This window comes from Amyelois transitella, chromosome 4 (genome assembly GCF_032362555.1).
Source record: "Amyelois transitella isolate CPQ chromosome 4, ilAmyTran1.1, whole genome shotgun sequence".
NCBI lineage: Eukaryota > Metazoa > Arthropoda > Insecta > Lepidoptera > Pyralidae > Amyelois > Amyelois transitella.
Genome location: NC_083507.1, coordinates 13169412 through 13194078, shown reverse-complemented (window position 1 = coordinate 13194078; position 24667 = coordinate 13169412). Strand labels below are relative to the sequence as shown.

The 24667-nt window shown below is 42.0% G+C and overlaps 2 protein-coding genes across 6 annotated transcripts; both read right to left on the bottom strand.

The window, feature by feature from the left end:
* Positions 1-3112: 3112 nt before the first annotated feature.
* LOC106140038 (guanylate cyclase 2D) lies at positions 3113-17824 on the bottom strand. Of its 2 annotated transcripts, XM_060954287.1 has the most exons (15): positions 16613-17824; positions 13571-13925; positions 13097-13456; positions 11704-12995; positions 11360-11477; positions 10305-10598; positions 8351-8457; positions 7869-8092; positions 7622-7762; positions 6327-6519; positions 5249-5513; positions 4908-5085; positions 4463-4599; positions 4273-4378; positions 3113-3758 (listed from the first exon to the last, which is right to left on the bottom strand). In XM_060954287.1, exons 2-15 carry the CDS (start codon positions 13779-13781, stop codon positions 3527-3529), a joined length of 3858 nt encoding a protein of 1285 aa, XP_060810270.1. In that variant the 5' UTR covers positions 13782-13925; positions 16613-17824; the 3' UTR covers positions 3113-3526. The 2 variants fall into 2 exon arrangements, with proteins under 2 accessions (XP_060810270.1, XP_060810271.1); XM_060954288.1 differs by lacking the exon at positions 4273-4378 and having other exon boundaries at positions 3708-3758.
* Positions 17825-17950: 126 nt separating this feature from the next.
* LOC106140040 (thialysine N-epsilon-acetyltransferase) lies at positions 17951-21052 on the bottom strand. Of its 4 annotated transcripts, none has more exons than XM_013341562.2 (4): positions 20848-21052; positions 19208-19259; positions 18692-18897; positions 17951-18179 (listed from the first exon to the last, which is right to left on the bottom strand). In XM_013341562.2, exons 1-4 carry the CDS (start codon positions 20947-20949, stop codon positions 18006-18008), a joined length of 534 nt encoding a protein of 177 aa, XP_013197016.1. In that variant the 5' UTR covers positions 20950-21052; the 3' UTR covers positions 17951-18005. The 4 variants fall into 4 exon arrangements, with proteins under 4 accessions (XP_013197016.1, XP_013197015.1, XP_013197017.1 ...); XM_013341561.2 differs by lacking the exon at positions 20848-21052 and adding an exon at positions 19544-19730; XM_013341563.2 differs by lacking the exon at positions 20848-21052 and adding an exon at positions 19606-19704.
* Between the last annotated feature and the right edge of the window lie 3615 nt (positions 21053-24667).

Sequence of the window (24667 nt, the reverse complement as noted above, 5' to 3'; positions counted from 1 at the left end):
TAACCCCACCCATATAAACCTAACCCCACCCATATAAACCTAACCCCACCCATATAAACCTAACCCCACCCATATAAACCTAACCCCACCCATATAAACCTAACCCCACCCATATAAACCTAACCCCACCCATATAAACCTAACCCCACCCATATAAACCTAACCCCACCCATATAAACCTAACCCCACCCATATAAACCTAACCCCACCCATATAAACCTAACCCCACCCATATAAACCTAACCCCACCCATATAAACCTAACCCCACCCATATAAACCTAACCCCACCCATATAAACCTAACCCCACCCATATAAACCTAACCCCACCCATATAAACCTAACCCCACCCATATAAACCTAACCCCACCCATATAAACCTAACCCCACCCATATAAACCTAACCCCACCCATATAAACCTAACCCCACCCATATAAACCTAACCCCACCCATATAAACCTAACCCCACCCATATAAACCTAACCCCACCCATATAAACCTAACCCCACCCATATAAACCTAACCCCACCCATATAAACCTAACCCCACCCATATAAACCTAACCCCACCCATATAAACCTAACCCCACCCATATAAACCTAACCCCACCCATATAAACCTAACCCCACCCATATAAACCTAACCCCACCCATATAAACCTAACCCCACCCATATAAACCTAACCCCACCCATATAAACCTAACCCCACCCATATAAACCTAACCCCACCCATATAAACCTAACCCCACCCATATAAACCTAACCCCACCCATATAAACCTAACCCCACCCATATAAACCTAACCCCACCCATATAAACCTAACCCCACCCATATAAACCTAACCCCACCCGCCCGGGCATTTGTGTTGCTATGAATATTTTGAAATCGAATCAATATCGCGTTATAATTGATTAGCAGCGCCATCTTGTACAGTTGTATGAAATTTATTTTCCTAAGGCGGTTATGAATGCTCAAAAAAATATGTTGATTGCTGAATTTGTGTTAATACAGATAGACTATGAATCCAGTAGCTTATTCAAGAAGAGTTGTTTACGAACTGTCTTTGATTAATGGTATTTTACGTGTTACTGTATAAACAAAACAACTAAAACTTCATTTTTCCTATACATTATGTCGAAAGGTATTCAATATCCATCAATATACAAAACATATGTACCTATAACTTTTACTTTTTTATTATGAAAATACGATCAGATGGTTAGTTAGGGGGGGAGGGGGTTAATATGTGGGTTAGTTAGTTATAAATACCTATTCATCCGTCATTCACGATCGTCACGTTTTAATTTTCTTCTTTCTCAAATCTTTTTTTCTTGGCCAACAACTAAACAACAGACATAAAAAGGTTGTATATTTTCTAGACAAAAGTATTCTAAAGGATAAATAAAAATACATGTTCTCTTAAAATTTCACGCTTCATAGTAAAAAGCAAAAATAACGCTTCTTAAAATACCCCAAAAATCTGAGACACCGAGCACCGCGTAATCAGCTGCGCGTAGACTAGATAGGTAGGTACTTACATACTACGGCCAGGCAGCGAAGTTCGTTGACCGTTGCACTCTTACCATAACAATTACGAAAATTTACATTGATAAAACACAAACTATAAGTTTTTTCCTTTATACTTCACTTCAAAACACAAAATTTGCTATCGGGAATAACTAAACCTGAAGCGTTTTTGTGGTTAAAACATAATTTGGTGCGATGAGAGGTTAAAACAGTAATAAATTTTGCATTTTACTTATAGTCGAATAGAATTACTCAAAGATTTCATCTTCTACTTCGACAATCGAGCGGTGAGCCGCTGGTTCACTAGCAAAATTGTGCGGTGCAATGAGGAATCGTGGGATTTGATATTCCCTGAACACGAGGGCGGGAAATACTCTCAGTCTCTATGCGTTTCGTGTAAATTTTCGCCACTTAAAATGTAAATTCGAACACGTAGTGATCGTAGTACCTACTTCGAACCATTTCGTAATACTTTCGCGAAGACTACCGGGCCGCGAGGCAGATACAAGATAGATTGCCCTTGCGCACAATACACCCGTGACGGATGCATGTGGGCGACTAACTGTCTGTCTGGCGGGATGAGGGCAGTGATGCCAACTCTCGCCTAAGACTTGTAGCTAGACATATAACAGAAAGTTGCTAGATTGGGTATTTTTTTTTTGCTACCTAACACGTTGCTAGAAGTAGCTTAATTGCTCAATAAATTTTAAGATGTTAATTCATGAAATAGCAAAAAAGTTTAGCCACGAGTTTTTAAAAAATGTTACTGCCCGACTTCAAAAAGTTGCCAATTATAGCTACAAAGTTGTTAAGTTGGCAATACTGGCTGCTGGCGGGGCGTGCAGGGTGCTCGGCGGGTAGGGTTGAGGTGCGGCGGCGCGGTAGGGGAATGCTGTTTCGGCACAGAGCGGCGCGTACGTAGGTAGGTACCTCGCGATAAAACTAGGTTGTTGAATACGTTGTTTTGCGAGTTAGCAAATATTTAAAATTAAAAAATATATATTTTCATTTTATAACGGTTTTGTATTCTATTATTGATACTGATTCCGACATGGGATAATATAGCTCACTGATATGTATTTTCCTTGGTGCCGCGTAGTTTCCCACACTTAAGTATAGAACTACTCCATTTCTTTCCCCTATTGTAAAAGGCAACTATGGGATAGGCCTGTTAACTAGGGATTCCTCTTGTCGGCGATGGGCTAGCAATCACAATTTCACCATAAATCCAGCTGAACGTGCTTTTTTAGTCTTTTCAAGACGTTTGGCTCTGTCTACCCCGCAGGGAAGGACGTTACTATAATAATATGTATGTATGTATGTTTAAGTCTTTTAGCAGCACCCATTGGTCTGTTTGATTGTCATTTGTAGGAACACTTAGCTGATGTTGGTTTTAATTTTATGTAGGTATTCAGGGATAATTTCGTTATTTTCGTGTATCAACTTTGATTATTATACAAGACAAATACCGATGGTAGTATTTTGATAAGAAAACCAGCTTTCTTTATTAATTAGAAATGCCATTAATGAAAAACAATTACATTTGAGAAAAGATAATTTATTTTTAATGAAAATGTTCAAAAATACACAAATCACCTAGATAAATCACATATCGAATCGTAGGTGCTCTCATAGTAAAATATTTTACACGTAAGTACTACTAGTTTAGATTCATCACAACAACAATAAAGTCTACCTGTGAACTCTCTAAGAGATAAGGAGTGAGGACGGGGCGTCCGACGGGGCTACGAAAATTATTGTCGATCGAGGACAGGGGAGACCTGGGACTACGAGCTTCAAAGGATTCAGTAAACCGACAGATCGGATATTGATACAATACAACTTGCTATCGTCAGGACAGGACCGCTGCTTGCTAATCCCGCTGCAACACCACTCACGCACGTTATTGCAAAGTAAGACATATTGTGAACTAGTATGAAGGAAAGGTGCTATTAAGGTTAGCCGTCTAATTCGTGGTGTCGGTGGAGAGATGCAGGTTCAGGTGGTAGACGGCGGCCTCTCATCAGGGCGGTCGGGCCGCGTGCGGTACCGCGGCGGCGCGGCGCGGGGCGCGGGCGGCGGCAGCAGCGCGAGCGGCTCGGCGGCGGGCGCGCGCGCGCGGGCCTCGGGCTGCGCGCGCGCGGCCGCCAGCGCGTCGCCGCGCTCCAGCGACCACTGCCGCCGCAGCACGCGTGATCCGCCGCCTACACTTGCTCCGCTCGATAAGCATCTAAAAATTACAAAATTAATTAATTTCAGACTTATGCCAAGATAATTGGCTAAGTAAACTTTGTTAACCTTAAAAACTTTTTAGCTTTTCTACTTCTTCAATATATTGGCTTTTATATAAACATATGTAGTTCTATATTTAAATTTATAATCTATGGAATAGCGAACGCACATCGTTGCCAAATGGTTTATTTTTAATTGGTAAATTAAAGTCGGTAATTACCAAAGATTTTGCTGAAGATATAAAAGTGTAGGGAGCTATCGGTTCGCGACGCTTGCCATCACATACCTCCTAAACTATAGTTCTCTGTAACTTGACTGTTATTATTGAATATGAAAATACATTCATTGTAGTGAACTGAATCTATTATTTCCAATATCTTCTGAACTCTTTGTAAGGTCACGCCTAATGGAGTTCATAATTTGTAGGAGGATCTGGTTTCTCTATCCGATCAATAATAATACAATGTGTACAATAAATGTAACATTAGACTGTAGATTGTGTTGGAACTGACCTGTACCGCGAGTAGGGCGCGCTGTGGTCGGCGGCCACGCACACCGCGGAGACGGCGCGCGGCGGCGGGCTGCCGTCGGCCGACACCGCGCCCGAGCGCTGCCATGCTGCCGACAGATTCGATAATAGCCACGACTCCTCACACAGGCTCACTTAGTTGAAAAAATAAGTAAAGAAAAGGAAAGAAATACCGTATTTGTCTGTGACGGCAGCGGGCGGGTCGGAGCACTGGCGCTCGACGGCAGGGGCGCGCGCGGGCGACGCGGCCGGCGCGGACGACGCGGAGCTGTCGTTCTCGCCGTCCGTCTCGAACAATACTTCTTCCGATCTAAAATTTTTATGAATATACATAGGTACCTATACATACAATATATGTTAAGTCCATATCCCTCGCGGGGTAAACAGAGCCAACAATCTTGACAAGACTAGAAGGCGACGTTCGGTTGTTTGACTGAGTTTCACATAGTGACAGGTTGCTAGCCCATCGCCTAAAAAAAAGAATCCCAAGTTTTAAAGCCTCTCTCTTAGTCACCTTTTTATGACATCCATGGGAAACAAATGGAGTGGTCCTATTCGTGCTGGGAACTACTCTATTTCTTTAAGTATTTCCGTCAAAGTAGAGTGCATTATTCGTACTCGAGTGGTGGTGGAGTGGGAAGCGGTTTATCGAAGCCCTCTTTGCCGAGCAGCCAGAAGGTGTGCATGGCGCCCTTGCCCTTGATCTGCGTGAGCCCGCGCGAGCGCAGCCGGTACCCGCCGGCGGCCGTCAGCCGCTCCGCCGTTGCCGCGGACACTTGGATACGCCATGCTGCTCCTGAACAAATATTTATTTTGCTAGATCATGTTTATTAATTATTGATTTCTTAATAATTCAGAGCCTAAACCGCAACGTAACGTTAAGCTAGAACGCAAGAAAGGAATTATGTAATCGAAACTAATAGAATAAAAGCAGATTATACTGGGTAGTTGATACTCACCAGTAGATTCCATACGGGAAGCTGTGTTGACCGTGTCGCCGAAGAGGCAGTACCGCGGCATGGTGAGGCCGACGACGCCGGCGCAGCACGCGCCCGTGTGCAGCCCGATGCGCAGCCGCAGCGGCACGCCGGGCAGGTGCCGCACGCGGAAGCGGCCGGCCAGGTGCAGCAGGTGCAAGGCCATGGTAGCGATGGACTCCGCGTGGTTCGCCGTGCGCACTGGCAGCCCTCCCACTACCATGTACGCGTCGCCAATCGTTTCCACCTACAGGTTATTAGTTCAATTAATAGTTGACCATTCCATATTAGTTAAGATTAATTCCTCAACCTGTTATTAGATGGCGTTGTTCATTATTATTTATATTTAGATCGCGCTATGGTTTCTCTTTGATTATTTACTATACTTAAGGGTTTTTTTTAGCAATATTGATCTGAAATCCAATGTCAATAGTTATGTTTGCATCAGAAGCACAACCGATTTAAAACTAAGTAATGGATTGTCCAAGGTATGTAATGGTGTGCTGTCATTTATTTATCATTCACTGTCATTGGTAGTAAGTTACCAGTAGTATTCATGTCTTTCACTTACAGCCTTATTCATAAACGTTACTTAAATTTTAAGGCACAGTTTAAGTTATACTTAAGAATAAATGTATTCATAGATATAGATGCTGTTTAGAGTCAAACATCTTCTTTAACAGTGTCTTAAGTTGCTGTCAAATTAAACAGCCTGGGACGCTTGTTAAGCCTTAGCCTTAAGCTTAAGCAACAACATGGCGGACCAGCCACAGCTGATTCCATTTGCCGCCGATAACCACTTCTCTCACATCTGGCATCTCAATGACTATGTCGCGTTATGTTAAATAGAATCGTGAGGAAACCACATTTCAAACAATTGGATATCATGTGCAGTGCAGTGTGTAACTATGATCCAAGTCGGGTTGGGTTAACAGGTTACAGAGTTGTAGTTATAGGGAGATTTCAGGCATTTTCAGGGTATCGATGCACGGGACTATCACCAGGATGATGAAGTAAAGAACCATGTATTATGCGTATCCACCTTGATATGAGTATGTACCTTGTAGACGCTGTACTGCTCGATGGCGGCATCGAAGGTGGTGTACAGGTCGTTGAGCAGGTCGACGACCTGCACGGGCGTGGAGCGCGCCGCCAGCGCCGTGAACCCCACGATGTCGCTGAAGTAGATGGACACCTCCTCGAACTCCTCGGGCTCCACGCGCGACCCCAGCATCAGCCGCTCCGCTACCGACCTGACCTCATACAAATATTTATTAACATACACATGACTCTGTCTACCCCGCGGGGGATAAAGGTGTGACTATTCACGTCAATCACTGTTTTCGAGTAAGCGAGTACAATCTACACCATACATATAATTAAACAGTGAAAATATTTTGTCTGTACATTTAGTATTTTTGACTGAAATGGATAGAGGGACACTTAGAATGAATAATAGAAAGCAAAAAGTCTGTATGTATGTATGATCACGCTTATCTCGGAAAGTACTGAACCGATTTATTTAAAACTTTTACCAATTGCTTTGTTTTAACTCATAAAAACATTCAAAGTTTGTTTCATCAAAATCGGTTCACTAAAAAAAAGTTATCGTCATTTGAATGAACTCAAGGCATGAGTTTGCCTGCAAATATGTATGTTACGAATTTTTAAAATTCAAGGCCATTTATCATTGTACGACAGCATTATGTATACCTCCTCGTATAACATATAAATATAAGTAAAAATCAGTTTGATAATATCCTGGTTTTGACGCACATAACGTGCGTTATTCTCACGTAAAAAGATTTTTGGTTTCTTAGTCTACTTTAATTTCGACACCGTCGCAGTGACCCCGATAGTCCAGTGGTGGACGCGTGAGACTGTGAAGTTGGCCGTTCAAGTCCGAGCCGAGCCCCAACGTAAACAAGGTATTTTTTTTATCAAAAATATTTTTTTTGAGTTGTTAGTACTTTATTTAAAAAAACCGAAAATCAAAATTCTACATACAATAAAACGGTAAAAATATTTTGTCTGTACATTTAGTATTTTGACTGAAATGGATAGTGAATTTTTTTTTACATTTTTTGTCTGTCTGTCTGTATCTGACTGTATGTTCACGCTTATCGCGAATTGAAAAATTATTTTTGTGTTGAATAAACCATTTATCCAACACGCTGCAACTATTAGGAGCGAAGAAATAATGGAAAATGTGAAAAAAACGGGGAAAATTATATATTAAATAGTATATATATATACCTACATATAAATATAGTTGTAAAGCGAGTATTAAATATACAGAGTGTAACGGAAAGAACGGAAAGAAAAATTATCTTAACACGTAATATAGTACGGTACCTGGGCAGCATTCTGTTGAGCAGCTGCTCGGTCTTCTTCTTCTCCATGTCGAGCTGCTCGGTGCGCTCGCGGATCAGCTCCTCCAGGTTGTTGCTGTACTTCTCCAGCATCTCAAACATCGAGTCGACGATGTTTATTTTCCTGCAAATATGTGCAAACAATTTTACTATACAGATATTTTATATTTTTTTTATGATTTTCCTTTAACTTTTCTTAACTTTAGCTATTGTACTTTAGCTTTAGTTACTTTCCGCGATGCAGATGTCGAAAGATGTCATGCAGGCGAGAGAAGTCCGGGCGGAGGTCGGGCGCCTCGCTCCAGCACTGGCGCATGACGCTGACGGCCTCGGGCGGCGCCGCGCCCATGGACACCGACGGCCGGATCAGCGGCGGCGGCCGGCGCAGCTTCTCCAGCAGCTCGGCCGGCGTCAGCGACAGCATGCAGTACGGCTCGCCGCGCACTATCACCTCCTGCGGGTACCAGACAGATGTGTATACGACGCAATATCTATAAACCCACAATCTCGCCTAAAAAGTATCCGAACCAATCAAATTTGTCCGTCCGCTCGAAATACTCGTATGATCTTATAATTGGAGTTCTTGCGGAAAGATTAATGTGCTAACTGACGACCCTATTATAAACCTTAGCGATGCAGTTTCATAGATGCCAATGGGGGCATGGTTGGTGATAGCTACTAGGTTTATTAGCTGATATTCCGGTTGAGGTACCTGCATGATGATGGCAAAAGAGAATACGTCCCCGGCCTGGCTGCCGCGCGCCCCGCCGGTCCCGTGCCGAGTCTCCCGCAGTATCTCCGGGGCCGTCCACAGCAAATCTGATCATGGATGAGTATCAAACATACATTCAGTCAGAAAAGTATCGGGAATGGATTATTTATTTATGGTTCCAAATTCAAATTTTTGTTTTTTTTGTTGTTGTTAGATTGGCACAACTGTTTTCCATTTTGGCGCGGAGTTTGAGTTGCATCTGTTGTTTACATTAAATACAGTGCTATTTTTAGTTATATCATATCTAGTGTGTATTGCTAATTTCATAATGGATAAAAACATCGAACAAAGAGTTTGTCTTAAATTTTGCATTGCCAATGGAATATCGTGTTCGGAGTCACTGAAAATGTTACAGAAGGCTTACGGTGAATCGACTTTATCAAAAACTCGTGCTTATGAGTGGTACAAAGCGTTCAAAAGCGGTCGAGATGTGATGGAAGATTTGCCTCGCTCTGGTAGGTCATCAACGTCTGCAACTGAAGTTAACATCGCAAAAGTGAAGGAAATAGTGACTGAAAATCCTCATTCAACTTTGAGAGAGATAGCCACCGAACTTTCTGTATCTCACGAGTCGATCCGTACCATTTTAACTAATAATTTGGGTATGAAACATGTTGCCGCTCGGCTAGTCCCAAAAGACCTGAATTTTTTTCAAAAACTCAATCGCATGAGAGTCGCTGAGGACATGCTAGAACGAGTCAATTCCGACCCAACATTCATGAAACGCATTGTTACTGGTGACGAGACGTGGGTTTACGAGTTTGACATGCAAACTAGTCAACAAGCTTCGGAGTGGCGCCTTCCAACTGAACCGAAACCGAAAAAACCACGCCACAGTCGTTCAAAAGTCAAAGTCATGTTGACTGTTTTCTTTGACTATCGCGGTGTTGTGCACTCGGAATTCTTGCCGGAAGGTCAAACGGTAAATAAGGAATATTATTTGAGTGTTATGCGGCGTTTAAGAGAGCAAATCCGACGAAAAAGGCCAGATTTGTGGAAAGAAAATTCTTGGATTTTGCACCATGATAATGCACCTTCGCACAAGGCCATCATTGTGAACGAATTTTTAACCAAACACTCAACAAATACCATCGAGCAACCACCATATTCACCAGATATGGCTCCAGCCGACTTTTTTCTTTTTCCTAAACTCAAATTACCACTTCGTGGCACCCGTTTTCAATCGGTAGAAGACATAAAAGAGAATTCGCGGCGAGAACTGACCTCAATTCCGGAAACAGCGTTTAAAAAATGTTTTGATGATTGGATTATTCGTTGGCGTAAGTGTATCGTTTCTAAAGGAGCATATTTTGAAGGTGATAAAATAAATTTGGATGAATAACAAACAGTTTGTGTATTATTGATCTTTTCCTGCTACTTTCTTGACAGAGTAGTATGTTCTCTACAAGACAAATCATAAGGTCGACGATAGCAATTTTAAGCCGCTAAAGTTTTTAATTTTGCAATTGCAATATTATTTTGAAACGTACGCGTATAAAAACATTACTTTTTTTTTCATAAATAACTTGGAAAAAAATAATGCTGTGTTTCGGGCACGTAAAGTAGGACCATTTCACTCCATATTTTTCCCATGGATGTCGTAAATGGCGAAAAAAAATTGGGATTCTTCTCGTATGCGATGGGCTAGCAACCTGTAATTAACTAACCTAATGAATTAAGATTCAAAATCTCAATTCCATCATTTAGCCATACAGCTGAACGTAGCTTTTCTCTTATGTAATGTATCTTTTATCTTAATTTTTACTAGCATTGTAATATATTGTTCACACAATCAAGAACAAACCTATTGGTCAATTTTTATAAATATAATTTGCAATTGAAAATACTTACAGTAAGAGATGTGAATCGGATTCAGTTTAAACATTGTAGGTACCTCTGGGGGATCTTTCCGGCTCGGGCAAGGCCTGCGCGCGGAAGAAGGCGGAGGCGCCGTGGTCCGTGACGCGCAGCACCCAGCGCGAGTCCACCGCGCAGCTGCGCGACGAGAGCCGCCCGTGCAGGCGCAGCGGCGACGCGTGCAGGTAGCGCATGCCCTTCACCAGGTCCGTCAGCAGCGACAGCCGGAACGTCCAGTCCAGCTTGATGTCGTCCGCCATCAGCACGTCCTCCAGCGACCCGCGGCCGCAGTAGTCGAACACCAGCGCCGGCCGCACCTCGCACAGGCAGCCTTCACAAATTCTATATTTTTTAATTCGCCTAGCGACCCAATGTCCGACAGACCACCAATGATCGACACATAAAAAGTAAAATAAAAAAAGGATATACTAATGTTGTGTATTTTAACGTATACGAGCATAGGTTATACACAAGGTTCATCCAGCTCTCATTGCAAGTGTCACTTTCTACATTCGGTTATTTTGATAAAAAATGGTGGAGCTTTAAATATCGACCGGCAGAAGTTTTTAACGGAAAGCCAGTTTTATTAGTGAAATCACTTAGGTGAGTAAGTTTTATTGCTCATAACTTTTTTCGGTTTTAAGCTACCATTTGAAAATTTTAGGCTGGGTGCACGATTAATGGACCGTTAAATATTGGGTGTCCATAAATAGAACATGTCGATTTAGACTAGATCTCGATTATTGGAACATGTCGAAAACCGGTTGTCGGTAATTGGATTTCTGCAGTCGAATATTAGGCCAAAAATACCATATTTCTATATTGGTATATCTTGTAAATTTTTATATCACATTCATTTCTACTTTAATATATCATGCAAAATACCCTAAAATTTTACTGAAAACTTCAAAATATGATAAAATAATAAAAATAAAACAAATATTGTAAAAATACTACAGTTCGTGCGTTAAAGTGTCGATGATTGGGGGTTTTATCGTATATCCTTTTAGCATATTTTTTACACAAATCGTATTTAATCCGTCTCTTCTAAGTGAAGAGACGAATTTAATACGAGTAACAGTTTATGCCTACCTATAAATGGGTTAAGATTTTCGTGCCGTAAATTTTGCATAACGAGCAAAACGTCCGTAGCTTTACGTTTCAGTTCCAAAGAGGCTGTCGGAAGATATTTCATGTGTACGGCGTCACCCTGAAAAATATAACAATAGGCGCAATTATAAAACGTTGTTCGTATTGGATCGTATCCGTCTGGACTGGGATCGGTCGGCAGATGTGACTACAATATAAGTACTTGATTCAGATGTGAGTAGGTACATTATGACACCTGTGTAAAAATATATTAAATCACGAGAGGCGATTCGCATTTAAAGAAGCTATTATATTGCACGTAACATGTAAATATGATTCAATCATACCTTGTATCGCGTGCGGCGATCGACAGTGACACGGTTGATGCTGCAGGTGGAGGAGGGCACGGAGGGGGCGTGCGGAGCGGGGAGCGGCGGCTGCTTCAGCAGGTCGGGGCGCTCCAGCTCGGGGCCGCCGAACTCGTGCAGTTGCTGCAGCCAGCACGACAGCATGGTCTCCATGCCTTCGCCCACGCGGCGCCGCTCGTCCGCCGGGAACGTGAAGTCCTGCGGCGCGAGCACGGCGTCCCCGCGCCGCCGCCGCCGCCGCCGCCGCACGGCCGCGCACCGCGCGCCGCCCGCCAGCAGCGCCGCCGCTGCCAGCGCGCTCACCACACACGCCACCAGCGTCGGAACAGTTATACCGATAGACATTTGCTCGTACTCGTTTCCGAAGAGTTCGCTCCAGCGCTCCAACTCCGTCGTTGAGTTTAACTCGATTTCTGTATTCCATTCGGCCGAATCGTCTACTGATTTTGTAGAAGTGGCCACTACAGCCGCTATTCGCTTCCATTTAGCGAAAGATGAAATTTCAATCGTTTCATATAAATAAAAAACAATCCGGTTGCTTTTATTGCGTTTTTCATCGGATTCAGTGTCTTGAAAAAGAGCATCCAACACTTCTTTATAAACCGAGTCGACTATTAGCGGCTCTGCGACGCCTTCCAGCTGCTTGTGTGTGAACAACAGCAGCCGCAGGCGCTGAGGCGCACCAGCGAACTGGGAAACAAACCGGAAGTACTCGAGCTCGATGGCGCTCCGCCGTACTCGACCTTCACTGGCAATAAATTGTGATTCGTCCTTGGACTTGTTTTTTTCGAATGTTTGTTTCGCGGCTTCCTCTATATATTCTGGAACTATATTATTTTGTGACTTTTCCACTATGATGTCTGTTTTTATCGTGTTTACGAGGCTCGATGGCGGGGTGTAGGGCGGCGCGGTCGAGCCGTAACGAGTTCTCTTATTACGGGGAGTCTCGTTGTTTACCTCCGAGTCGCGCGGCGTCGACAAACTTTTCTTATTCGATCTCTGATAAAATGACGATAAATTTACGTTTTCCGGGGCGGACGTGACCAAGGAGGGCGACGTATTATTCTTATCATAAGGCGAAGTTCCTAAATCTAATGTGATATTGCTCAATCGAAAAGCGTCATCGGAAAATTTGGTGTCATCGGTAGACGAGGGCGGCGGGTCACGCTCCACGTGCAGCAGCAGCACGAGCGGCGCCGCCGGCCCTCGCAGCGCGTCCAGCGCCACGCTGCTCAGTCCCGCTGACTCCACAGAGGCACACAGGATCACAACTGCCCCAAACAACAAGTGCTTAGCAACAGAATACTTACTTCACTTGGTGCATAAAGTATACCAGAATAAGTAGTAGGAAGCTTAGTATGGAAATACGAACCATGAGGATGGTGGTCCATCTCTTTTTTGTTAATGGGCGCGCGGCGTACTGTCATACCGTGTATGACCAGTGCGCGCTCTACGTGGCGGAGGGCAGCCGCACACTCGGAGTGAGGCGCGGCCGGCGGGAGCAGCGCCCGCCGCCAGCGCAGCCGCCGGGCCAGCTCGGCCACGCCGGCTGCGCGCGCCGCCGGGGCTGCGCACGCTGTGGGCAGAGGCCGCCGCAGTGCTCGGGTGGCTGCCGAAAGCGCTTCGCACGCCCCGGCACCCGCCCAGCCGGCAAACGACACAGTGCCGCCGCTACTAATCGTGAGCAGAGCATTGCGCGTCACCTCAACTTTCCAATCCGGGCCACATGTCTCTGTATATTGTTAAAGACAATTTTGATATACAATTATAACAAAAAAAATTAAAGTAGGTAGTATGTTATTAGGATATCCTGTTATCATAACATTGTAATCAGTGCGACACTTACCATTATAGCCGAGAATTCGGATAGGTAAGTAAGGTGTGCCGCGTCGAGTGTCAGCCATGTAGAGCGACAGCCGCTGCTCTTCGAATAGCGTGCGATCGCCGCCCTCGCAGGCGGCGCGCAGCACCACGAGGGCGGGCGGCGCGGGCGCGGGCGCGGCGGGCAGCGCGGCCAGCAGCGCGGCGACGGGCAGCGCGAGCGCGAGCGGGCTCATGGCGCCGCGCCGGCCCCCCGCGCCTCACGCCGCGCCGGCCCCCCGCGGGCCATGCGCCCGCTCGCCGAGCCGCCTCGCCTCGCCGCACCGGTTACACTCCCGCTTGATTGCTCGGGATCAAACGGACGAGATCCTTCGTAGTGCCTGTTACATAAATAACTTGATCGATACTATTTTTAGTATTAACTTTTCATAAACAAGGTTTCATTTCTCTTAAGGCTATAGGTAGCCTTAAGAGAAATGAAAGAAGGAAGATGAAAATTACTTTGATGAATGAAATACAGTCATCTTATTTTTATAACAAGAACTATAAGATCAAAGCCGTATGTCATATGGTTCCGGCACCAATAAAAAAAAGAATAGGACTACTCCATCTCTTTACCATAGATGTCGTAAAAGGTGAATAAGGGATAAGCTTATTAACTTTGGATTCTCCTTGTAGGCGATGGGTTAGCAACCTGTCACTATTAGAATCTCAATAACGTAATAATAAATCATTAAGCCAAACAGCTGAACGTGACTTATCAATATTTCCAAGACTGTTGGCTCTGCCGAACCCGCAAGGGATATAGATGTGATTATATGTATGTATGTATGGACCATAGCAATCGATTTAACATCATTTATTATAAAATATCAATCGAGTTATTATGATATTGTTGATGTGAAGTGAAGAGTTTACGAACTAGATGCTATAAAACAAGAGGGTTTACTGAAAGTGCACGAGATAATCCTTATTTAATAGCAAATGGATGTGCGTACTAAAAGCGATCGGCCACCCCCGCCCTGTCCCCGCTCCCTGCCCCCGAGCTCGCGTATAGAGGAAATTGATTTATGAACTATTTAAAACTTGATAAACTTAATTGACATCACTTTTTATTTCACAGTGATAATTTACACACATATAGGTATTGTGCCGTGTGGTTCCCGGCACCAATACAAAAAAGAATAGGACCACTCCATCTCTTTCCTGGGATGTCATAGAAGGCGTCTAAGAGATACGCTTACAAACTTGGGATTCTTTTTTAGGCGATGGGCTAGGAACCTGTCACTATTTGAATCTCATTTCTATCATTAAGCCAAATAGCTGAACGTGGCCATTCAGTCTTTTCAAGACTGTTGGCTCGGTCTACCCCGCAAGGGATATAGACGTGACCATATGTTATGTTTATGACAAATATATTAAAATTTATGAAATATTTAATTAAAATAATAATGTGCCGTGTGGTTCCCGGCACCAATACTAAAAAGAATAGGACCGCTCCACCTCTTTCCCATGGATGTCGTAAAAGGCGACTAAGGGATAGGCTTATAAACTTGAGATTCTTCTTTTAGGCGACAGGCTAGCAACCTGTCACTATTTGAATCTCAATTCTATCATTAAGCCAAATAGCTGAAAGTGGCCATTCAGTCTTTTCAAGACTGTTGGCTCTGTCTACCCCGCAAGGGATATAGACGTGACGATATGTATGTATGTATGTATTAAATTTTACGCAGGGATTTTGTTCTTAACGGCTCTGCCCTAGCAAAAAGTTTTCAATGAGCAACTAAAGTATTTCTTAAGCAAAAATGACATAAAATTATACTTATAACCCGATTTTGGACCATTTTACAGTAATCAAAATACTTAAATTTATTTGTAACATTAGTGTGGGTGTACATACACTTATTTGGTTGTGGACTTGTGGATATCCTTAATACCTTGTTACTTCCGGCAAAGAAGTGGCAAAAGTGTGTCTTTTTTTTCTGTCGTTAATCCGTGGTAACTACGTGCGGTACCCCGCAGGGGGCCTCTCGTGGGTGCCATGAAATTGTAAGTCTTAAGAACTAAAGCACTATTCGAATTGCTTCTTCAGCCAGGTTCATACTTTGACCAGTATCCATCGCATGCAGCGCAGACGCCATCATAGGTTTAAACGTTGATGTCTGTTAATCATTTTAACGATTGATGTAATATTGAATGTCGCTTTCTTATAAAGTTCTGACTCACATTTGACTCACACTCTTCTACAGTCGGCTTTGTACTTAATTTGCTACTTTTGTTGTAACCCGAGAAATAAATTGAGGTCAAATTAACTTTTTAAAACTAAGAGGAATTTAATGGACACAGATTCACTGACTGATATAATTAACGCATAGCCCCAACTGCTGGGTTTAGAGATATGAAAGTTGGCAGATAAGTATCGTGTGCGGTCTAAGTGACGCAGGAAAACAGGATTTTCCGAAATTCTCGCAGGAACAAATAATTGGGAATCTTATTCAGGCGAAGCCAGGCGTACCCTTGTTTTTCATATGTAATTTCTCACTTTAACGATATAGGTCTATAAGTTAAATACATATATATACGGGACAAATTACACAGATTGAGTTAGCCTCGAAGTAAGTTCGAGACTTGTGTTACGAGATACTAACTCAACGATACTATATTTTATTTTATAATTTTATAATAATAATAAATACTTATATAGATAAACATCCAAGACCCAGGCCAATCAGAAAAAGTTCTTTTCTCATCATGCCCTGGCCGGGATTCGAACCCGGGACCCCCGGTGTCACAGACAAGCGTATTACCGCTGCGCCACAGAGGCCGTTGATTGAAGTTTTAAGTTTTGGTTAATACCTATATATTTTTGAAATGAATGAATGGTTTTGTACGATTTCTTACGCCCTAGTGATATATATACTACTTACGTGTGGATCACATATTTTAAATAAATTAGGTTTCTACTATTATTGCAACTTGTGGTCTTATATCTATTATTTTATCATTTTAAGTATTAGTTATTGAAGTGGGTCATAAGTTTAAGATATGAGAAAACATGTTTACTTACGGCCTTTTCTGTAAGCATTCTTCTTCAGTGATCGCTAGAAACTGCGGATTTGAGCGGCGGTGACCGAGAGCCGCGGTCTGCCGTCCGCAATGGGAGCTCGCAATGTTCCGGAGGTCGGCGAGTTGCGGCAGGTCGCGTGCCGGCGGCGCGGTGCGGCTGGCGGCGGCGGCGCGCGCCCAGTGCCGCGGCCGAGCCCGCCGCCAGCGAGCCCCGCGCGCCGCCGCCCCGCGCACGCGCGCGCCCGCCCGCCGCCGCGTCGTGTCACGACTCACAACACTGACCGTGTTGAGATGAACAGTTGGCTACACGTTTTGCTTGTGGCAAAGGAATTGCTCAGGCTAGCAAATAATCAAATAGATCTCATAATAGTCATAAAATCTCGGAAACATAAGGGAAAAAATTGAATTTGTAATATTTTAATACATTTGTATTACACTAGCTGTTGCCCGCGACTTCGTCCGCGTAAATATCGAGTTGAATCTTGATCATACAGTCAGATATTTTTGGATCAAAAGACTTTCATGTCAAGAAACCTTGTTTACTGAAACAGGGTTTCTTGACATGTCTTAGGAAATTGTTGATTGATAATAAATCAGGCTTATAATAAATTTGCTGTGCCCGCTACTTTGTCCGCGTGGAATAGTTGTTTTGGGCATCATTGAAGCCTTTAAGCATGAATAAATTCCCCCGTTTTTTTTTTACATTTTCCATTATTTCTTTGCTCCTTATAGTTGCAGCGTGATGTTTTATAGTCTAAAACCTTCCTCGATAAACGGTCTACTCAACGCAAAAAGAATTTTTCAATTCGAGCCAGTTCTTGAGTTTAGCGCGTTCAAACAAACTCATCAGCTTTATAATATTAGTATAGATAGCTAGATATATGTATATATGTATAGCTGCAGCCCTGCCGCCAATGTAAGGTGTCAGCACGGTCTATTTTAGATTTTACTCTCATTCACTTTTCATCGATAGTTTTATGTTATTTGAGAAATTTATCGCCTGCAAGATTTTATTTCATTTAGGAATGCGCCCATTTCGATTTTGTATGTTGTTTTCATAAGCTACAGATCATTATTTAACTTGAAAATGAGTTAAATATCTTTGGTAAATAAGTTTAAGAGACTTCATATCGTGTCGTGGAGTGAGTAATGGAAGCCCTCAGTGGTCGTAACAGACTCCCGGACAAGTTTATAACATTTATACCTTAATCCCTTCGCCTCCCTTGGCCCACACACACCCCTATAACGAAGTTTAAGTTTGAGCGCTTCATCACAGCGAGGCGCGCCGTCTTTAGCAATATGAAGGTCGAGGTAAAATTTTAACAAATTACCCATAATATAATATTAAGAGAAAATATACTTTATTTAATAATTTAAGATGATGAAGACGGAGGTTAGAGTTGTTGTGTGGCGACGGCCTCGATGCGGTGGCGGTCCAGGCGCAGCATGAGGCGGCCCTCGGTCTGGTGCAGGTCGCGCGCGCCGAGCCTCGCGTAGAACCTCCTCCCGCCGAGGTTCTCCTCCAGCACGTGCCAGTCTATGCGGTGGATGTCCTCCTCTAGCGCCATCTCGACAAATTTACATTTCTAATCAATTTATAATGCTTCGGTGGCAAAAAGTTTGCGTGGGTAATAAATATGCAGGGCAGGTAAATATGCAGTGAGTTTCCGGCGCTTTTAAATAAAACCACATCATATCTCCCAAAATGTCTCAAAAGGCGACTACGGGACAGGCTTATAATTTTGGGATTCCTCTTGCAAGCGATTGGCTAGCAACCTGTCAATTTTTGAATCTCAATTCTATCATAAAGCCATACAGTTGAACGTGGCCTTTCAGTCTTTTCAAAACCGTTGTCTTTGTCTACCCCGCAAGAGATATGTATCATCACTGTGGATTTTGCTAGTTGGTTCAGCTGACCTGATAAACTACATGTACAAAAATATGAGTCTGTTTGTTAAAACTTAGCCAAAGCATTTTACATTATTCAAAGTTTGCCAGACTCGGTCTACAAGGTGACGATCAAGACCGAATTGGGACTGATGGGAAAGATAGAAATGTATAAGACCACGGCTGCTGCTACCTCACAGAGCGCCCGCACCAGCTTCATGCCGACGCCGGCGCCGCGCTGCCGCGGCTCCACGTACAGGTCCTCGATGTAGAGCGCGCGCCGCGTCCAGCTGGAGTAGGCGCGGTTCACCAGCGCGTACCCCACCACGGCGCCGCCCGTCTCCGCCACCACCACGGAGAACCACGGCGGGGAGCACTCGAACCCGTCCGTGATCAAATCTGGAGGACACGATACCGGAAGGAATTCATTTACTAGATATGGGTGGAATCTTATGGAAATATTAAAAAGCACGCGTGCACTTACTAACGCAACTCCCATCAAACGTCGTCGTACACGTCGGCAGACACCCGCAGACGACGTCCGCGGAAACGTCTGCCGACGTGTAGGCTTCAAACTAGATATAAGTTATCTCTAAATTCACATAGTTACCATTTTCGAGTTATCAAATATTTGGCTATAATAAAGGAAAAAGACAATTTTTTGAAGCTGGAGCAAACATTTGCACCCGGCGACAGATGTGAATCATACCTTGCACTGAGAGTTTGGGACCGTCTGGCACATTCTCAAATGCAGCGAGTTCCTGAAACAGTATAAAATAAGTTTTATTTCCCGATTTATTTTATCTTTCTAGCTTAATGAATTAGACGTGGTCTGAGTCAGTATTTAACAACGCAACAATCATCAATATCAATGTTACTGTCGAATCAAGTTTTCCTCGGTCAAGTACATTATAATATGTCATTTATTACTGTCGATATTTTATTCACAGCGATGAAAGCCATTCCTATTTCTTGTTCCTCAATCTACATCTCAACAACCTTTCCCATATACTCTTTTATGTTATGTAAGGTACTTATCACAAACATGATGCTTGAACTGACGAAACGGATAATTGAGGATGAAAATAAGAGCGATATAAAATGCACCACAGAGCTCGATTGATCGCCAGACCCGCGGACCGCCGCGGTCAGCGCGCTGCGGTGGATGTGTAGCACGACCAAAATATACATATATCAACATACTGTATTTGTTATCTTGTTTATAAGTTGTTAGGTACGTACTCGCTACGTATGATGAAAATCTCTCGAGATCGGAAATGTAAGATTGCAGTATCTCTCGGAAAGTTTTATATTGATAGCATGTTGTCAAGTAAGAACACCCTACAGCGAGTAACGTTTATCTGCCCGAGTGAAGAATTTCGGAGTGTAGAGTGTAGACACGAGGGAGGCGGGTTCGCCATGCACACAAACTGGTGAGTCGGTGTCAGTCTGTTTAGGATTGTTGCCAACTCTACCAGATTTCCGGGATGTTCCCAGCTCCTGGAACGCAAGAAACTCTCCCGAGTAGGTACGAAAAAAAAAACATTATTTAAGCAGTTCTTAGGAATTAAGTACTTTGAAATGGAATGCTATTCATCGTTTTGGCATTTGACGGTTGTGGCAAGTGCTAAGCTAGTATATTCATACTATACATATCTTGATCAAATTAAGGACGTCCTGGTGAAGGGTCAGGTCAAAAGTGCCCGAAACCGCCGAGCTTGCATGAAGAGAGTTATGAATGTGGATGAAGCAAAGGAAGTATGCAGGGATCGTGGCAAGTGGAAAGAGGTAGTCTCTGCCTACCCCTCCGGGAAAGAGGCGTGAGTTTATGTATGTATGTATGTATACATATACTTAGTTATTTTCATGGAGCGAAGAATAGATAAAAATTATTTATATAATGTATGCTACATTATAGAAATTATTTTTATTCTTTAAAAAACGACTTTGCCTTAGATTTTTTTTCAAAATCCTATTTTAACATTGTCTTCCCAATATATAATACTTATACGATAATATTATTTTATGTTAGAAAAACTTAAACCCTTTCAGAAAGTACCTACCTACCTACTTAGCGATGTTTTGCTAGTAGCAACACATTCACAGATTCTCAGAATAATACTTTATAAAATACCTAGTAGTTAATAAACATCCTTCCAATCCTTGGATGTTTAGGTCACCGATGATTTGGACATCCGTGATCCGACCATCTAGATAAAGAATTTTCTAAACAACAAAACTACTACCTACCTAACGACATCGTTTAATTTAGCACCTGCCCAAAATAATAAATTTGTTCTGGCAAAACAACTTCTTTATTTCCTAGTGAAGTATAATCGAACATCTCACGTGTATCATGGCGTGCACTCGCGCCATGTCCTCTCGGCGCGCCGCGCGAATCGTCACCTCCGCTCCGCCGCCCGCTGCCGCCTCCGCTCCGCTCGTCGCCATCGCTACTACCTCACAACACTACAATGTTAGTACCCTAACCTAAGAACGCACATGTGTGCCCGCGATGAGATCTCTCAAGAAACAAAGCAAAGACGGACATTTGCTAGGCATCCTCTGCGTCTGTCACTGCGCACATCCATAGCTAATTTGTTATGAATCATACCAATAGATGGAAGTAGGTGCGTGCACTGTCTTGCTTTTTGATAAAATATTAATCCACTTAAGTTTTACTTTATTCATCTCAAGATTTAGTTCGGAATGGTTCATGTTATGAAGATATCAATATCAGTTTAGGAAGCCATCGTAAACTAAGAACAGCGCGGGCTCGACAGCAAGTCCCACCCACAGCGCCACCTGGCGGAGTGTCGCGACAACTCGCGCTACGCTAGAGGGATTGCTCCGTCGTCAGCAGGCCACCACATACTTTTCACTGCACACATAGTATTTAAAAATGATAACAGGTGGCGCCACTCTCTACAATTTAGTGTTTTCAATATAAAAGAAGCTATGTACATATATCATAAACTAGCCTATGGCTATCATATCATCATCATCATCAATCAAACTAGCTGTTGCCACGACTTCGTTTGCCGTTAAAGTTCCCTGACAATAATATCATCCGCTCGTTTAACCCCTTCTTCCCCTTTTTTCGCAATAAAAAGTAGTCTTAGCAGTTCTCTCTTGTGCAAATCTATCCCTGTGGTGTAAAAGTGTAACAGACAGAGTTACTTGCCAAATTATAATATTGCCAACGAAAATGCGCAGATTTTTAAGGTTTTTAAACTAAATAAATATTTGTTATATTTTAGTAGATCTATAGGTAGGTTTAATATTAATATGGGTAGGATTCCATCACGGGATACCATAAACAGATTTTTTCCTTAATCAAAATGTGCAATTCTGGATACTAGTTAAGCTTATTGCGCATCTTAAATCATAGATGGCATTAGTAGTACGACATAATTTCAAAGTTAATATATTTTTTATTATCATATTAAGTATTTTAATATTAAATAGCACGTGCCGTGCAGTGTGGTTCTCGGCACCAGTAAAAAAATGAATAGGACTTATCTTTCCCATGGATGTCGTAAAACGCGATTAAGGGATAGGCTTATAAACTTGGGATTCTTCTTTTAGGCGATGGGCTCGCAACCTGTCTCTATCATCAAGCCAAAAAGCTGAACGTGGTCTGTCAGTCTTTTCAAGCCTGTTGGCTCTGTCTACCCCGCAAGGGATATTCAGTACACTCTGTACATAAATCTATTGAAAATTGCAAATCCATAATTTTCTTTATTAAACGGTTTTATTTAGCTGTGCCGTGTGGTTCCCGGCAGTGCCGTGTGGTTCCCGGCAGTGCCGTGTGGTTCCCGGCACTATTACAAAAAAGAATAGGACCACTCCATCTCTTTCCCATGGATGTCGTAAAAGGCGACTAAGGGATAGGCTTATAAACTTAGGATTCCTCTTTTAGGCGATGGGTTAGCAACCTGTCACTATTTGAATCTCGGTTCTATCATTAAGCCAAATAGCTGAACGTGGCCATTCAGTCTTTTCAAGACTGTTGGCTCTGTCTACCCCGCAAGGGATATAGACGTGATCATATGTATGTATGTATGTTTATTTAGCTCACCCCGTTTGTTTTATTCTTGGGTCAAATTTAGTAATTCAAATTTCACCTTCTTCCTGTCAACCGATTAATCTGAAATTTTGTATACACTTTGGATTTTGGTGACAATATAATTATGTTTATTCATTATCAAGAAACCTTGCAATAATGAAGCACTAAATGAATTAAACAGAATGCGAAATAAAAACTAAAAACTAGAAAATAAAAATAGGTAAAAAAACTTTTTAAGTTAAACGGTTTTATGTTAAACATACATTGGAATGTTTAATATAAGTGTACTAAAAACCAAAAAATAATAAAATAGATACAGTCGTGGGAATTATAAACATATGCAAAGACTAGACTAAAATAAAACCGTGGGGCACGTCAATTGTCTGCGGGCCAACTGCCTAACGACGAATTAAACGATTCTTCTATCGCACATTAAGTCTATAATTTGTAGACAATTGACGTGCCCCACGGTTTTATTTTAGTCTAGTCTATGCATATGTTTATAATTCCCACGACTGTATCTATTTTATTATTTTTTGGTTTTTAGTACATTTATATTAAACATTCCAATGTATGTTTAACATAAAACCGTTTAACTTAAAAAGTTTTTTTACCTATTTTTATTTTTAAACGGTTTTATTTAGCTCACCCCGTTTGTTTTATTCTTGGGTCAAATTTCACCCTCTTCCTGTCAACCGATTAATCTGAAATTTTGTATACACTTTGGATTTTGGTGACAATATAATTATGTTTATTCATTATCATTATAAATTCAAGATGGTCGCCGTTACAAAATGGCGGATAATTTAGGTTTCATTAATCCCATCAATATGGGTATCAAATGAAAGGGCTCAACAAGCAGAATACAATATACTATAAAAAATTGAAATCCAAGATGGCGGCCTCTACAAAATGGCGGATAACTTAGGTTTTATCAATCCCATCAACATGGGTATCAAATGAAAGGTCTCAACAAGTAGAATACAATTTACTATTCAAAATTAAAATCTAAGCAGTGGGATAAAATGTAGCCTATGTTACTCCTGAAGGTTAAGTCTATCCCTGTGCCAAATTTCATTCAAATCGGTCCAGTAGTTTTTGAGTTTATTCGTTACAACTAAAAACTAGAAAATAAAAATAGGTAAAAAAACTTTTTAAGTTAAACGGTTTTATGTTAAACATACATTGCAATGTTTAATATAAATGTACTAAAAACCAAAAAATAATAAAATAGATACAGTCGTGGGAATTATAAACATATGCATAGACTAGACTAAAATAAAACCGTGGGGCACGTCAATTGTCTACAATCGTTGATTAAAATGTTTGTTTTGTAATGTTACACTATAATTAGGCAGTTGTTCAACCGACAACGATGGACGTGTGATAAGTAGGGCTAGAATGTGGAAACAAGTTAGCAAGCTCGATTAAGCGAGTTTTAGGGTTTCATAATGTTGAGCGAGTAGTACTTTTATCATAAGTTTTGTCGATTAAAGACAAACTACGAGCAGTGAAACGATTCCTCGCTAGCCAGCAAAATAGTAAGTAATTTGCGCACCGTCTGCGGGCCAACTGCCTAACGACGAATTAAACGATTCTTCCATCGCACATTAAGTCTATAATTTGTAGACAATTGACGTGCCCCACGGTTTTATTTTAGTCTAGTCTATGCATATGTTTATAATTCCCACGACTGTATCTATTTTATTATTTTTTGGTTTTTAGTACATTTATATTAAACATTGCAATGTATGTTTAACATAAAACCGTTTAACTTAAAAAGTTTTTTTACCTATTTTTAAATTTCGTGTAAGTCATATGTCACAATAATGTGTTTTCTCGTCCCCATTTCTATTCTAAGTTTCGATAATTGTTAAATTGACGTTGTTGATGAAAATGTTGAAGCGCAGTTTGTTATCGCTTCTTCTGCTGCGCTTTGGAAGCGGCAGTAAACTTAGTTTTAATATTATTGATTTATTTGACGTCAACCAATGTTAAGAAACCTCGCGGACTTCACTAGATCATCGGTTCATCTCGCGCATTTAGCTTAATGATAGAATTGAGATTCAAATAGGAAAGAGATAGAGTGGTTCTATTCTA

Coding starts and splice junctions, on each gene's coding strand:
- LOC106140040 (XM_013341561.2), bottom strand. CDS start 19,699: ATGTTGATATATGTATATTTTGGTCGTGCTACACATCCACCGCAGCGC. Junction 19,260..19,543: donor TTCGTCAGTTCAAGCATCAT/GTTTGTGATAAG, acceptor ATACTGTTTCAG/GAACTCGCTGCATTTGAGAA. Junction 18,898..19,207: donor TCCCAAACTCTCAGTGCAAG/GTATGATTCACA, acceptor CGTGTCCTCCAG/ATTTGATCACGGACGGGTTC.
- LOC106140038 (XM_060954287.1), bottom strand. CDS start 13,781: ATGAGCCCGCTCGCGCTCGCGCTGCCCGTCGCCGCGCTGCTGGCCGCG. Junction 8,093..8,350: donor CTTTTGCCATCATCATGCAG/GTACCTCAACCG, acceptor TGGTACCCGCAG/GAGGTGATAGTGCGCGGCGA. Junction 3,759..4,272: donor GCGCCCTACTCGCGGTACAG/GTCAGTTCCAAC, acceptor TGTAATTTTTAG/ATGCTTATCGAGCGGAGCAA.